The sequence below is a fragment of the Numenius arquata genome, chromosome 22 (genome assembly GCF_964106895.1).
Source record: "Numenius arquata chromosome 22, bNumArq3.hap1.1, whole genome shotgun sequence".
Lineage (NCBI taxonomy): Eukaryota > Metazoa > Chordata > Aves > Charadriiformes > Scolopacidae > Numenius > Numenius arquata.
This window is the reverse complement of record NC_133597.1, coordinates 2,584,652-2,599,652: the sequence shown is the minus strand read 5'-3', so window position 1 is coordinate 2,599,652 and position 15,001 is coordinate 2,584,652. Positions and strand designations below refer to the sequence as shown.

The following is a 15,001-nucleotide window of genomic DNA, read 5'->3' as shown; positions in this document are numbered from 1 at the left end:
CTCTGTGGGGTCCAGCACGGGGGCAGCAGGTGTAGGCACAGTCAGAGGCCACCACCTCTGTCCCGGTGCGTGGAGCGGGTGTCCCCACGTCACCCAGGTGCCGATGGGGGCAGCTGGTGAGGAGAGGGTGGTGGGGCAGGTGGTTGTGCCGGGGAGCAGAGCACGCTGGGGAGACTTTTAGCCAGGCTGCACTGGGAATCGGCGCCGCCATGAAAGACTTCACTGAAATCACTCTTTGCCCCGAGACTCTGGACAACAGCAAGGTAGGGCTCGGGGTGGGGGTCCTGGCTGGAGGGTCCCTGCCTGGCCATCCGTGGGTCCCTGCAGCATGCTCCCTGTGCTGCCACCCGCACTTGCTCTCCTGCAGACTGAGTTCTGCAACCCCGTCTTCGAGGGCGAGGAGCCCCAGGCAGTGCCAAATGCCAAGCGCCCACCAGAGGAGGACGGGACCAGCCCTGCATCACCCCGGGATGGCCTTGGTACCCACCTGGGGGTTTGTACACGTGCCCCTGTCCACGGGGCCACCAGGAGCAGCCATGGGTCTGGGAGAGGGGTGGTAAGGCAAGCTCCCCAAAGGGCTCTGGGGCCATTTAGGGGACCCGCTAGCACCCTGGGGACAAGCAGTTGGGCCATGCCCAGCCAGGGCTCAGCTGGCCATGCAGGGAGGTGGCAAGGTGGGGGCATGTCTCGCAGTACGCTGGCTCTGCCCATTTCCCTTGCCATCTCGCAGGTCGGCAGCTCTGGGCCCAGGCAGGCTGGCGGTACCGTGCCGACTGCAAGTTCACCTGGCTCTGTGTGGCTCTGATGAGCGCCGTCCTCCTCTTCCTCATTGCCCTCCTGCTGGGCATCATCATCCACCGTGAGTGCCCAAGCAAGGAGGGCTGGGGGACAGGCTGTGGCTGTGACCATGGTGGGTGGGACACAGGACCAGCTCAGAAGGGGAGAGGGGCACAGCATCCTACACAGGACCTCCCAGGGTCTGCCGATCACGACGAGAGAGTGCACAGGCAGCACCCAGCACAGGATATGGGGCTGGGTGGGCTTCCTAAGCCCCTACCCTGCACCACAGACATTTCTCCCTGCTGGGACTGAGCTGTCCCTGCTCTTCCCTGGGCACAGAGCTGACATCCCCGCAGCCACCCGGTGCCCCAGCTGCAGCCCTGCCCGCCCATGGCACCGCCTCCACCACCGCAGCACCCACCCGAAGAGACCCCCCAGCCCCCAAAACAGCTGCCACCCCAAGTCAGAGCTGGCTGCCCACAGCTGGCACGCTGGCACCGCCAGCACCGGGTAAGTCACGTGTGGCAGTGTGCCGGGATGGCGGTACCCTGCAGCACTAGCTCATGCCCATGCTATTGCCCCGTGCAGCCTGTGGTGGGACCCTGCGGGGCCCCGAGGGCTCCTTCAGCTCCCCCAACTATCCCGGCCCCTACCCACCCGACGCACTCTGCATCTGGCACATCGAGGTGGGCCCTGGCCTCGCCATCCAGCTGAAGATGGAGACGTTCAACGTGGAGGGCACTGCCTCCTGCCTCTTTGATCGTGTGGAGCTCTACGAGGAGCTGGGGGCTGGCAGCACGGATCCTGCCCTGGATCGGGGGGGCCCAACCAGGTAGGGCCCCTCGCATCCAGGGAGTACGGCAGTGCATGGGGAGGAGGCAGCATCTCCGGGGGCGAGCAGTGTCACCCCTTGTTGTGCCCCCAGGTTTTGCGGCAATGTGGTCCCCCCGACCTTCAACAGCAACTCCAACCACCTGCGTGTCATCTTCGTCTCTGACAGCAGCGTGGGCGCCCCAGGCTTCAGTGCCCGCTACCGTGCTGTGGCTCCCAGCGAGAGTGAGTACCCCTGCCCCCAGCACTGCCAGGACTCCTCGCTGCGGGCAGGCACTGGGTAGTGCCAGGGGGTCTCCCGTAACGCCCAGGGGCACTGGGGCAGGAGAGGGTGCCCAATGGGACACCACTGCCAGCCTGGTCATCTCTGCCTGTACTGCAGAGAGTTGTGCCTGGGACGAGCACTTGTGCGATCAGGGGCTCTGCCTCCACCTGGGCTTCGTCTGCGACGGCTTCCACGACTGCACGGACAAGAGCGATGAGGCCAACTGCAGCCTGAAACACAAAGGTGGGCCAGCCCCTGCCTGCAGCCCGCAGCCACCATGGCACCCAGCCGGGGGGCACGGCGACGGGCGGTGGGAGGCAGGGGAGTGGGGGGACGGGGTGTAGGAAGAGGGGCAGGGGGTAAAGCCGCATGTGTGTGTTCCTCCAGAATGTGGGGGACCGCTGACTGCCTTGGAGGGGCACTTCTCCACCCCGAGCCATCCTCGGCCATACCCGCACCAGCAGGTGAGAGAAGGGATGCCGGCAGGATGGAGGTAGGAGGAGGGTGAGGGCAGGCAGGGAGGAAGGCAACCTCCCACCGGGGAGAGCTGGGGGTGCCCCTGCCTGGCATCATAGGTGTCACTGGCTGCCCCCTGCCCTGCAGCTGTGCCTCTGGCAGATCTCGGTGCCCATGGGCCACGTCATCGACCTGCACTTCCACAACTTCAGCCTGGAGTCGCATGAGGATTGCAGCTTCGACTTTGTGGAGGTGCACGACAGCACGGGCACAGGGGCCGCCAGCCTCATGGGCAGGTATAGGCACACTCATGATATCTCCAGCCCTGCTGCACCAGTCTGGGTGCACTGGGCTCCTGTGGCTCAGCTGGGGAAACTGAGGCATGGGATAGGCTGGTGAGGACAAGTCACTGGAGGACAGGGTTTGGGGAGGTGCTGGCCAGCCCCCTGCCCACCCTGACCCCATCCCTCACGCCATGACCCTGGCAGGTTCTGTGGCCACCAGCTGCCACCCACCCTGACCTCCTCACGCCATGTCATGACCATCCTCTTCGTGGCAGACGAGGGAGTAGCTGACGACGGGTTCTTCGCCACCTACCAAGCCCGCAATGCAACAGAGAGTAGGTAGCCAAGCAGGGCTGCCCAGAGGGGCTGTGCAGTCACTGTCTTTGCGGATTTTCAAGACCAGACTGAATAAAGCCCTGGAAAAAATTGCTCTCACTCCATAGCTGACCCTGCTTGGAGCAGGAGGTTGGGCTACAGGCCCCTGGGGTCCCTTCTCACCTGAATTACCCTATAACCCTATTGATCTTAGCCATGGGGATGTGGACTGGAAGGGCTCACCTGCACAGAGGGCTGCCTCCCCAGGGAATTTGGGATCCCCCTAAGCTGGGCCAGTGATGGTCACCTATCAGCCGTGGCTGCCAGGTGGCAGTGCTCTGCAACCGCTCACTTGGATGTCCCCTGGCCAGTGACCAAGAGGAGCAGAGACAGGGTGGTCCGCATGGGAACAGGCTGACCCCCAGCAGGGAGGCCTGCTCTCTGCCTGTGCCCATGCCCGTGCCCGAGCCCATGCCCTGCCGCACTGGCCTCTCTCATCTTACAGAGACCTGCAGCCCTGCGGAGTTCTCCTGCGGAAACGGTGAGTGCCGGGCGCTGGAGTCTGTGTGTGATGGCTGGCATGACTGTCCTGATGGCACTGACGAGCTCAACTGCACTGGGGTCTCCTACCCAGCCTTTGGTGAGTGCTACCCTAGGTCCTCCCCTCATGCCCCCCTGAGCCCACCTGGCCCAGATATGTGCTGGCAGCTGCCCCATGCCCAAGGCACACCTGGCAGGCATCACTGCCGCTATAAGAAGTGAAGCACTTCGCTCTGTGGCAGGCTCTGTCTGTGAGCCTGTGGAAGTGGAGATGTGCTTAGGGCTGGGCTACAATGCCACCTCCTTCCCCAACATCTGGCTGGCCATACCGGACCAGGAGGGAGCCGCCGAGGTGCTGCAGGACTACCAGGTAAGCTGCACAGGGGCTTCACATGGGTCTGCCCGCACCACACCACACTGTGCCATGCTCACCACCGCTCTCCCACAGACGCTGATGGAGCTCGCCTGCTACCAGCACCTCCGTCTCCTCATCTGCAGCCTCTTTGTGCCCAAGTGCACCCCAGATGGTGGTGTCCTGCAGCCCTGCCGAGCCGTGTGTCTGGCTGCCGAGCTGCGGTGCCAGCAGTCCCTCGGCCTCCTCGGCATCCTCTGGCCCATCAACTGCAACATCCTGCCCGACTCCAATGACCCCATAGAGTGCTTCCAGCCCTGAACTGGCAAGAGAAGAGGAGCAGGGGCTGAAGCAGCCTGCCCAGAGCTGCCCACCGCCCCAAATGTCCACAGCCCTCAGTCTCTTTCCCACAGCCTTCAGGCAGATGCTAGCCTAGCAGGGGAAGGGTTAATGCTCCCCAAAAGGAGCAAGGCTGGGCTGAGGTGAGCCAGGCTGCAAGCAGAAAAAGAGCCCAGGACTGCCCATGTCCCGCAGACCCAAAGCCAGCAGAATAAACAGCACGAGCAGCTGACAAACCTGATGGAGCAGTTGGCTCATTTGGGGAGGTCTGTGTGTGTGTCCTGCCAGATCTGAGGGGAAACTGAGGCATGGGGAGGGAAGCCAGGGCTGGGATGGGGGCCTAATCGGGAACGGAGGGGTACAGGGGAGACTGCCTGGCTGCAGGGGGGAATGGGCTGCTGGCTGTGCCCTCGATGGGCTGGGGATCTCGCAGGTCCTCAGGGAGACGGATGGGACCCAGAGGGGGCCAGACTGGGGGCTCCATGGTGCAGGGAGGGGATCCTGACTCAGCAAGGGCTGTGGCCCTGCTGGTTGAGCTGGCCGTGCTGGCTTCAGGCCACCCTGATGGCCACAGGCCTGGCAACACCCCGCAGCCACAAACCAACTCCCAGCTGGCCAAAAACAACAGCCCTTTCACACCTTGGGAGAGAGGAGCCAGGCGGCTCCCTGCCAGCACCCAGCCTGTCCCCGGGCATCCAGGGCAGGAAGGCTCAGCCAGCAATGTCACCCGCACCGCTGCGGGCACCGGCATGGGGAGGAGAAAGGAGAAAGCCAGCAGTGCCAGCATGCCTCCTGCTGCCCTCACCCGCCCTGGGTGCATGGGAAAGTCCCCTGCCCGGCTGGGGTTACTGGGAGCAGGACCCTCTCGGGTCAGCACCCCTCTGCCCTTGCAGCCAGCACAGCACTGCTGTTCCCACACAGCCACCCCTGCTCAGGGGGCTCAAGCCCACCCAGCTCCTTCACTCCCTGCCTGTCCCAGCTGCTGCAAGCTGGCTGCAGGGCACGGGGACTCCCCCCAGCCACAGGACCGTCCCACCGCTCGGAATCTGACCGTGTCCCTTGGATGCACTCGGTGTTGGAACGAGTTAAAGGCAAGCTGGGAGTGTCTTCGAAAGCCCGGCACCGTCCCAGCTTTGCCACGTGCCCCGTGGTCCCCTAGGGCTAGTCCTGCTCCCTGGCATGGCCACAGTGCTGCTCTGCCCGCACTCCCACCTGCCTGCCGCTGCCTGGCAGGTCCCTGCCCACTCAGCCCCACACACTGCCGCCGGGCCCTATGCCAGCACCCCACGGCTGGCTCCTGCAGCTCCCTGTGGGTGCTCTGGGAGCTGGCACTGCCAGCCCCCCTTGTCTCAGCCACCCCAAAGGCTGCCAGTCAGGGGACCCGCATGCCCCAAGGGCTCCCTCTTCCTTCTCCCACTCCAACCCTGCCTGCCTTTGCTGGGTTTCCCTCCCTTGGCATTTCTTTTGTTCCACTTTGACTCCGCTGCCTGTTTTCTCTTGTTTCCCTCCCCCCCGTCCTGCTGCTTGAGTGTCCAGACATGCTCAGCTGAGATGGTTTGCAGCCCTTGCCTTCTCTCCCTTTGCCAGGCTGTTTGTCTCGCTCTCCCTTCCCCCTGCTTACAGCACTTCTGACACCATGGGATTATTTTTCTTTTTCCCCTTGTCTTGTAGCTTTTGGCTCCCAAGGCCCTTGATTTCCTTTGGAGTTTGGGAGGAGAGACGTGAGGAGGAGGGGGGGGGGGGGGTGGAGAGGCTGCCTTTCCTAGGGCCTTCGTCAGAGCGAAGTGGTCAGGAAGAGCCGCAGCCCTTCCACGCCGGAGAGCAGCGAGGCACTGGGGCAGGAGCCACAGGATCGCAGTGAGTGGGGCTACCCAGCTCTGTCCACCCCGTGCCGGGGGGAGCTGGGACTCGATGGGGTCCTGGCTCTGGCGCCTGGGCGGAGGAGAGACACTTTTCTCCTCCTTTTCCTCTTTGTTGCAGCCGTCGCGTCCAGGAGGGGGAAGAGAGCAGCTTTCCCCGGGCAAGGCCACGGGGAGGGTGCCAGCGCCGGCTACAGGGCTCCGCTCTGACTGTGCTGGTGTGGGAAGGACTGGGGGCAGCCTGGGCAGCAGGGTGGTCCCCGGCACCGGGGTGGTCCAGGGATGCTGCAGCCCCAGACAGCCGGCCGGGCGTGGAGCAGAGCCGCCAGCAGCAGGGATGCTGCCAAGGGCTGGGCCACGATGCAGCCCCACGCTCCCTGAGCTGCTGCCCTGCCACGCACCGCCCGGATGCAACAACCCCACCCCACGCAGGGCTCGCAGCTCACCCGCTGCCCTCCAGCTGACACCCCAGCGGTCCCCCGCCGGCACCCCCACGCACACCCATAGCCGGTCACACTGCCGGTGTGGCAGCTCCCATCCCAAACGGCCCCCAGCCGCAGGCACAGAGCTACTGCCTCCCGCACATGCCGCTGCTCCCTCCCCACCTCCCTGGCTCTGGCACCCCCATAAGCCATCCCGTGGTGGCGGAACAGTGGGGTGACACAGCCGGTGATGGGGATGCTGTGGCAGGTGCAGCCAGCGGTCAGACCTTGCCATGGGGAGCAGCCAAAAAGGCAAGGGGGAAACAAGGGAGGAACAGTCCCCCGCTGCCCCCTAGCACCCACTCCCTGCCGGGCACCGCAAGGCTGTTTCCCAGCCATCTTCACTGAGGTCCCCAGAGCTATCACCCCTCTCTGCCCCCTTCCAGCCCCTCCATGGCAGACGAGATGAAGGAGCTCTTCCTCCTCTTCTTCCTCGGGCTCATCACCAGCTCCTTGCAGATCGAAGACAACAAGATCCCTGGGCTGTGCTCAGGGCAGCCGGGCATCCCGGGGACCCCGGGCCTGCACGGGGGCCAGGGTCTGCCAGGCAGAGACGGACGAGATGGCCGGGACGGGGCGATGGGGATGCCCGGGGAGAAGGGCGAGATGGGCCCTCCTGGTAAGAAAGGTGACATTGGGGTCAGGGAGGGGGACCTGCTCTGCCCTGTCTGTGGGGAATGCCCTCATGCCAGGTGGTGAGTCCTGGATGCTGGCACAGCCCATCCATTGCCAAACCAAGAGCGAATCCTGCAAAAGTGCCCCTTTCATGCCACTACTGCTCTTCCAGTCCTGCCTGTGCTAACCCTGTGCTCCTGCAACAGGCAGCAGCTCCCTGTCACCGGTGAAGCTGCATTTCTTCCCATCCTCACTGCCATCCCTACCTTCCACCCCCTGCTTTAGCAGGGCCCACTAAGCTATGCCGGGAATACGGTTGTATCATCCCCACCCTGGCTCCTGGGCTGGGGTTTCTCCCAGCCTGTGGGGGTTTCTCCAACTTTCTGTTGCCGCTGTGCCTACTTATCACATCCACTTAGTCTTCCCCTCTTGTGCTGCTTTCCCAGGCAGAGTACTGGCTATGGTGGCTATTTACCACCCACATCCTGTGGGAGGCTTGTAACCCCAGTGGGATTGGGGCTGGGCAGGAGGGCTGGGGGAGCTCGGATGGTGGGGGGGCTGTGCTGGTGGCAGTGGCTTAGAGGTAACCCTGTCCCCCTCCTGCCTTGCCCCAGGAGCGCCCGGTCCCCGCGGGGAGGTGGGCAGTCCCGGCGTGGACGGCATGCATGGTGAGAAGGGGGCACAGGGCGAGTGCGCAGTGGCCCCCCGCTCAGCCTTCAGTGCCAAGCGCTCCGAGTCGCGCAGCCCGCCGCTGGCCGACCAGCCCATTCGCTTCGACGTGGTGCTCATCAACGAGCAGGGCCACTACGACCCTGCCACGGGCAAATTCACCTGCGAGGTGCCTGGCCTCTACTACTTTGCTGTCCACGCCACCGTCTACCGCGCCAGTCTCCAGTTCGACATCATGAAGAACGGCCAGTCCATCGCCTCCTTCTTCCAGTACTACGGGAACTGGCCCAAGCCCACCTCGCTCTCGGGGGGGGCCCTGGTCCGCCTGGAGCCCGAGGACGAGGTGTGGGTGCAGGTGGGCGTGGGGGACTACATCGGCTTCTACGCCAGCGTCAAGACGGACAGCACCTTCACCGGCTTCCTCGTCTACTCCTACTGGCAAAACTCCGCCGTCTTCGCCTGAGCCTGCCCTCGGCTGCGGCTGGGGCCAGGGCACGTGCCCCTTCCCAGCCACCGGAGCCCTGGGGAGGCCAATGCTGGGGTCTGGCTGTGTGGGAGCTGGGATACCGGGACCCCCGCCCCACTCCACTGCTGCTGCCCAGCGCGGGGCAGGAATGCAGCCCCTCCGCCGCCCCAGGGGTGGCGGAGAGCATCCCTTCAGCAGCGCTGTGTAAGAGCTAAGTATTATCTCTGGCACCCGGCTCTGGGGCAAGACGCCCGTGCCGGGGAGTCGCAATAACCTGGTTGTCATATGTTACTCGCCATAGCCGCCTCGGCACGCAACATAGCCCCGCCGGCACGGGCACGATGCCGCGGCCCGTGCTGCCAGCTTCTCCCTGCACGCAGAGCGAGCCCAGGCCGCCTGGCCGCCGGCACGGCAAGGGGCCCGGTCCCGCCACGGTCCTGGCATGCCCCAGGGCTAGCAGTCACCCCGGCTCCCTGCCCTCTGGCCGCCCCGGTGCCTTCCCTTCCTCCTTCACCCTCAATAAAGGGCTCCTCAGCCACGCGTGTGCCTGCTGCCTGTGCGCCCGGACTGCCTGCCGTGCTCCTCGGGGACCGGCCGGGCTCCCCGGGGTGCCGACACCCCTCCGGGGAGGCTGCTGCCGGCGGGCGGGGCTGCGTGGGTGCTGGGGACACGCGGGGACAGCGAGGGGTGCCGGCAGGGCTGCGCCGTCCTGCCGGAAGGGTCCCGGAGCGGAGGGGACGGTCCCCGGTCGCCTCCCTTCCCGCAGCAGGGCCAGCGGGAGCCACTAGATGGAGGTGTCGGCGAGGGGACAGGCTGCTGCCACAGTCCCCCGTTGTACCCCCCCACCAAGGCCTCGGGAGGGGAGGGGAGCGGGGATGGAGGAGCTCCCCCCCCCAAGGTGTCCTGTCTCCCCGGGGCGCGACGGCGGGGACCGACGCCCAGCTGGGCGTGAGGGTCCCGCTCCGGGCGAGGGCCGCCCCGGTGGGAGCGGGCTAGCCCGGGGCGAGGTGGGGGCCCTGGCCCCCCGGGACGGGGCTTGTGGGGCCCCCTTCCTGCCGCCCCCCCTGCCAGCCCCGCGCTCCAGTGTGAACGCGGTGACCTGCCTCTGGGAAAGGTCCCTATTTTTAGCAAGGGAATGAAGAGCTTCCTCATTCCTGCCCAAAATAGGTCCCTGCGGGGACCAGCCAGGGAGGGGGCTTTTGGCTAGGGGCCGAACTCCTTAATGGGTCCTGCTGCCGGAGCGGGCTGGCGACGGCTGCTCTGCCCGCCGTGGGGTGGCAGCTGGGCTGGGCTCTTCTCCTGGCCGTGCCGGCAGGACCTTGCAGGCGCCCACCAGCCCGGGACCCCCCTTACGTGGCCGGGCAGCCACCTGTCCTCTGGCCCGGCTCCCCTGCTGCCCCCCAAGCTGTGCTGAACAGAGCCCCCAAGATGACCATGCCCATCCGGGATGAACAAACCCTGCGGGAGCCGCGGCAAGCTGGCAGCAGCCACACTGTGTGCTCCCATGGAGGGCCAGTACCACCCTCAAATGGGGCTGCCCACAGCCCCACAGCTCCCCGCCTCGGGACTGGGCACCGTGCAGAGACCTGAGGACACGGACGTGTCACTGCAACCTGCCTGGCTGCGTGGGACCAGGGGGGGATGCACAGTCCAGCAGTGCCAAGGGCCACCCCTAACCCATGGGGGTCAGTGGAGGTGCTGGGACCCTGAGTGAAGCCTCGCTCCCCACTGGGGTGCAGAGGGGCTCTGCTAGCCATCTTGCAGCTCCTCTTCCCAGCCCCAGCTGCAGGATTGTGTTACGGCGGAAGCGTCTGTTTGGGTTGATGATGGCCTTTTCTGTAAGCAGAGCTGCCCAGGGGCAAACAATGCCGCAGAGCAGATCGATGGCTGGTGCTGTCTATTCTGGGAGAAGGAAAATGACTTTTCTTGAGATGAGGCCAGGGGAAGCGTGTGGGGGCTGGGAGCATCCTCTGGTCCCTATCACGATGTGGGGGAGCACAGATAACAGAGGCAACCACAGACATAGCACTTGGCACAGCAGTTTCTGGGCTCTGCTTTCTTTGAGATGCTCTTGGTCTTTTGGGCACTTTGTCTAGGATCATTAGGGGACTGCTGGGAACCCTCTGAGGAACACAGCCTGCTGCTGCCTGGGGAGGAAGAGGAAGAGGATAAGGAAAATATAAGGATAAGAGAAGGGAAGCCACAGGAGACCTTGACTTCTGGCAAGTTTTTAAGTAAGGTCCAGCTGCTTCTGATGAGCTCTACCAGCTGCCCCTAACGAAGGAGTGGTTGAAGCCCCTGTTCCAGCTGAGCCCAGGTTAGGGAGGGGCCGGCATCCCTCAGCCAGTGCGAGGGAGAAGCCTATATAAGAGCCAGGCTCAGCACACAGGTGGTGTAGTGCAGCTGAGAGAGGCAGCAGTTTGTGCAGAAAGGTGAGCTGTTTTGGTCTGGGGGGTTCTTTTTTTGGTTTTTGTGGGTTTGTTGTGTTTTTTAATGTGCCAACACCCCTTCTCAGAGCAGAACATGGGCCTTTGGTGTACCAAGGTAACAGTCCCCAGCAGACATTGGAGCAACTCATCCTGCAATGCTGGAGGATGCAGCCTGGCTAGCACTGAGCTGCAGAGGGTGCCTGGGGCCTCTTGCTGGGGCTGGTGCACCTTTGCTGGCAGCCTGCGAGAGGTGTGTGGTTTTGCATGTCTTGTAGCTGTGTTGCCAAGGGGAGGAACTGCTGGAGGAGGTCAGCAGGCTGTGTGGCATCAGAGAGGGCATGATCAACTGGATCATCTCTGAGACCCTACAGCTACGAGAGCCCAGACCTTCAACTGTGGTGGTAGAGCGTGCGCCTGCCAGGTTTGAAAGTGGAAATGCCCTTGATGGTGAAGGTTGTCCTGATGACTCCTGGCAGCAGAAAGATGGCTTCTGCTCCACCCAAAAGTTTGTGGTTATGGCATAAGTTCAACACCCTCATCACTGACAAGGTGCAGGGAGCACTCTCCAGTCATCTTCAAGTGACCTTGGCCAGCTGACCTGGTAAGGAGAGCTTTAAACTGGGAATGGCAGGGGAGGGGACAATCCTCACTCACCTGGGGATGGGGTGGGCAAGCAAAGGGCTCGGGGTGCGTGAACAGCAGGGACTCTGCTACCAACAAAACAGGACTGAAGTGGGATCACTTCAGCACAGGGGCACAGATAGGGCAGTGCCCGCAGGACAGCATTGCAGGCAAGCTCTTGTGGCCTTGCTGGGAAGTGGGCGTGTGGACAGGAGGAACTAGCAGGCTGGGAGCACTTATTAGGCTGAAGCCTCTCTGGGTTGATGACTGATGCGGCAGCTGATCCTTCCCCTCTGCTCAGCACTGGTCAGGCACGGCTGCAGCGTTAGGTCTGGTGCTGGGCTCCCCGGTACAAGACATGGACATGCTGGAGAGAGTCCAGCAAAGGGCCGTCCATCTTCTACTGTGAGGGTGATCAAACCCTGGCAAAGGCTGCTCGGAGAGGTAGTAGAATCTCCATCCATGGAGATATTCACAACCCGACTGGCCACAGTCCTGCGCAAGCTGCTGCAGCCGCCCCTGCCTGAGCAGAGAGCTGGGCTGGATGATCTCGAGATCCCTGCCAGCCTCAGACACTCTGTGTCCCCGAGGCCTCGGCACTGTGGCTCCGAGGTGCTGGGATTGCCGGTGTGGCTCCCCGTGCCGAGCCACTAATGAGGGAGCAAAGCTGGTGCACAGGAGCAGCCCAAAGACCCCCCACAGCTCGGCTGCTGATCATCACCTGCTCCCTCCCTGTTGGCTTGGTATCATTAGCTGCTCATGCTGCTGCGCATCTGCGGCGAGTGTCTATCGTGCCAGATCCCTGCTGTCAGGCAGATGATGGCTGTTGTCCCCAGGCTGGGACTAGCAGCTCATTAGGGCTGGGGTGTTGCAGCTGGGCTGACAAAGGGATCCTGTGGATTTTCCCAGGGCCTGGGGAGGGTTGGTTTCAGCAAGCTGTCATCCCCTACCACCCCAGTGCTCCTAAACTGGGGTAACCTAGCAGCATCATGCTCCCCCTTTGGGGAAGGGAAAAGGGTCTTGGCATTGTAGTGGGCTGAGACCATCCCACTCTGCTCATGCTCTGGAGCAGAGAGTACCCCTGGGGACTCCAGGTCTCGTGCCCTGGAGTGGCCTGTGAGCACTGCTGCTGCTGGACGCCCTCCCCAAGCAGTGCAGCTCTGCACCAAAAGCTGTAGTGCCAGAGCAGGCAGGTCTGGCATGGCTGACCATCAGTCTCGGGGACCCTATGTGCTGCCCATCAGCTGGGAGGTGGTTGCATTTTCCTCTTGTAATTGCTTGCTGCGTGGCCAGTGAGTGAGCCGAGTGCGTGCAGGATGGCTCCCAGGGGAAGGCTGTGTCCTTCACATCCTGTCCTGGCTTGGCTGCAGTGGGCTGAGGTGGCTGAAAGCCCTCTCCGTCCCCTGCTGGGACTGGCTGAGGGGGTGGTGGGCTGAGAGCACCCTGCCTGCACAGGGGATGGCAGACATTCCCCTGCTGGCCCAGTCCTCCTGCCCTAGGGCAGCTCTGCAACCTCCCTGGGTGTCCAGCCTGCCTCAGCTCACACACCCTGGGAGCAAGAGAGGAAGGCTGAGCAGTGCCTCGGTTTCCCTAGTTGTCCCCCACCTGCCGCCAGGCCCCTGCGGGGCTCGGGCAGGCTGATGGCGTGGCCTCCTTTCCCGTGCCTGCACTGTGCCTGGCAGAGCTGCGCTCCTGCAGCAGATTGTCTCTTTCCGGCTTCCCCACTGGTTTTTAGCCAGGGCATGAGAGGATCCTGGTTAAAATTAGCTAGTTTTCTGGTGTGGCCCTGCCGAGGCAGGTGAGTTCAGGGCAGGGTGAGCCAGAACTCCTGGGTTCTCTGCCCATCAGGGTCTTGAAACATTTTTCCAAACAATTTACAAGGATGATGGAGAAGCAGAGGGTACTTAAGAGCTCACAGCAACCTGCCAAGAGCTCAGATCCTGGCCAGGGAGTAACTCATTGTGCAGGGAGTGCATCTGCTCACCAGTAGCCCAGCCCAGCTGAGCCTGCCACAGCCTTTCTGAGAGGTGAGATCCTTTGCTGCCTCCATCCCTGGGATAGTCAGGCTTGCCAACACCCTCCATCTCAAGCAGCAGGACATCGAAGTGCCAAGGACACATGGGAGCAGGGATTACACACCCCTGTGCATGTTTCTGCAAGCCCGGAAAATCCCATCCCCTCTGCTTTGGGGAGCTCCAGCTCTGAAGAACCTGAGCGTGAATCCCTTCATTCCAGTACAGAGGTGGACTGCTCTTGAAAAGAGGTGAAGCTGCGTGTACAAGCCCCTCCACAAAGCAGCCGTTGCTTCTCTCCTAGCTAAACAGCTCAAAGTTACCTGAATTAGGAGTGGAAAGAAGATGCTCACCGGTCCTGGGCTTTTGCCGCTCTGCTGCTCCTGGGCACAGAAGAGGCTGCAGCACCAAACACATCTCCAGGCAAGATGCAGGCATTAGCACCGGTGCCTCGCAACCTGCACGCTCTGCCCCCTTGCACAGGCATATCCACAATCACCTCCTCTTGCTGTGGGTTAGCAGAGCAGGGGCTGGGGGACGCCAGCCCTGGAAAGCCCACCTACCATGTCTTCAGGTGTGGATTCATTACCTTCATGCCAGGTTTCTCCCATGCAGCAGCCTAGCTCTGAGGTATCCCGCAGCACTGCCTTTCTGAGTGCAAGTACTGCTGAGTTTGCTGGTGTTATCAGCTCTCCAGCTCTGACCCTTGAGTGAGGAGTAATAGGCTTCCTCTGGAGCCCAGGGGTAAGGAGAGAGGGGACCCCTTTCCCCCCTGCCAGAGAAAACCTTTCCCAAGAATGAGGCAGCAGGCAGGTTTTGGTAAAGGAGACTTTATTCTGCTCAGTATCTAGTCCATAGTGCAAAGAGTTAAAACTTAAGGCAAAGCTTTCTCTTTTTTTTTTTTTAATAGACAACAAATAAAGAGGCCCTAAAACAATAAGCATGACTGCTATAATAGAAAAAGGGTTTGAGGGGAGAAACTGCGGCCCTGGGGAGGTGTCCTTTCCCCCCTGTAATTCACGTAGGAAGCACTGTACCCTGAGATCCATGAGCTGGTCCCGACCAAACACCACTGCCTGCAGCCAGAAGCATGGCCACGCTCCCACTCCTGGGTGTCTCCAGAGGCACATCCAGGGAACGGTGCAGCTCTGCAAGTGCCTGGGTCAAGCTGGACCCTGGGGAACACAGCCTGCGGGGCTGCATTTGCTGCTCTGGCAAGGGCTTGGCTACTCAACTGCAAGTGTTACTGGCTGCAGCCACAGGAGAGGTGGCTGGAGAGAGCAAACACTAACAGGGGTGGTGTGTGTCTGCAGAGGCACAGGGACAAGAGGCTGAGAAACAGAGCTTGGGCAGGGAGCTTTGCATCTCTGCAAAGTAAAGTGGAAGCAGCTGATAGCCCTGGGGTCAGGCCCTTCTAATACCCATTAGTGATCAGGAGCCCAGCTTGGCCCAGGGAGCCCCTCCAGCTCCCAGAAAGCATATGAGTAACCACCCCTGCAGTACTTCCGAGAGCAAAGCTACTCTCCAACATGATAGTATCTTGCCACAGCTCAGGTTTACAGCACAGAGGCATCTCCTGGCCTGGCCTTGCCTCTCTGCTGCCTCTGTTTTGGCTTAAATCACTCATCAAGAAGGAGAATAGAGAAGGAAGACCATGCCAGCTGCCCTCAGGCTCTTGGCTTGCGG

General features: G+C 62.5%; 2 protein-coding genes across 2 annotated transcripts; both read left to right on the top strand.

Moving 5' to 3' along the window:
• The first annotated feature begins 209 nt into the window (after window positions 1-209).
• MFRP (membrane frizzled-related protein) lies at window positions 210-4,144 on the top strand. The gene is made up of 13 exons (XM_074162500.1): window positions 210-263; window positions 368-479; window positions 731-859; window positions 1,120-1,290; window positions 1,369-1,612; window positions 1,706-1,836; window positions 1,994-2,119; window positions 2,264-2,340; window positions 2,480-2,628; window positions 2,821-2,951; window positions 3,437-3,571; window positions 3,714-3,841; window positions 3,920-4,144. Exons 1-13 carry the CDS (start codon window positions 210-212, stop codon window positions 4,142-4,144), a joined length of 1,812 nt encoding a protein of 603 aa, XP_074018601.1.
• A 1,800-nt stretch (window positions 4,145-5,944) lies between these two features.
• On the top strand, window positions 5,945-8,792 carry C1QTNF5 (C1q and TNF related 5). Its single transcript, XM_074162489.1, has 3 exons — window positions 5,945-6,019; window positions 6,890-7,122; window positions 7,733-8,792. The coding sequence occupies exons 2-3, from the start codon at window positions 6,897-6,899 to the stop codon at window positions 8,248-8,250; spliced, it is 744 nt and encodes a 247-aa protein (XP_074018590.1). The 5' UTR covers window positions 5,945-6,019; window positions 6,890-6,896; the 3' UTR covers window positions 8,251-8,792.
• Window positions 8,793-15,001: the final 6,209 nt, after the last annotated feature.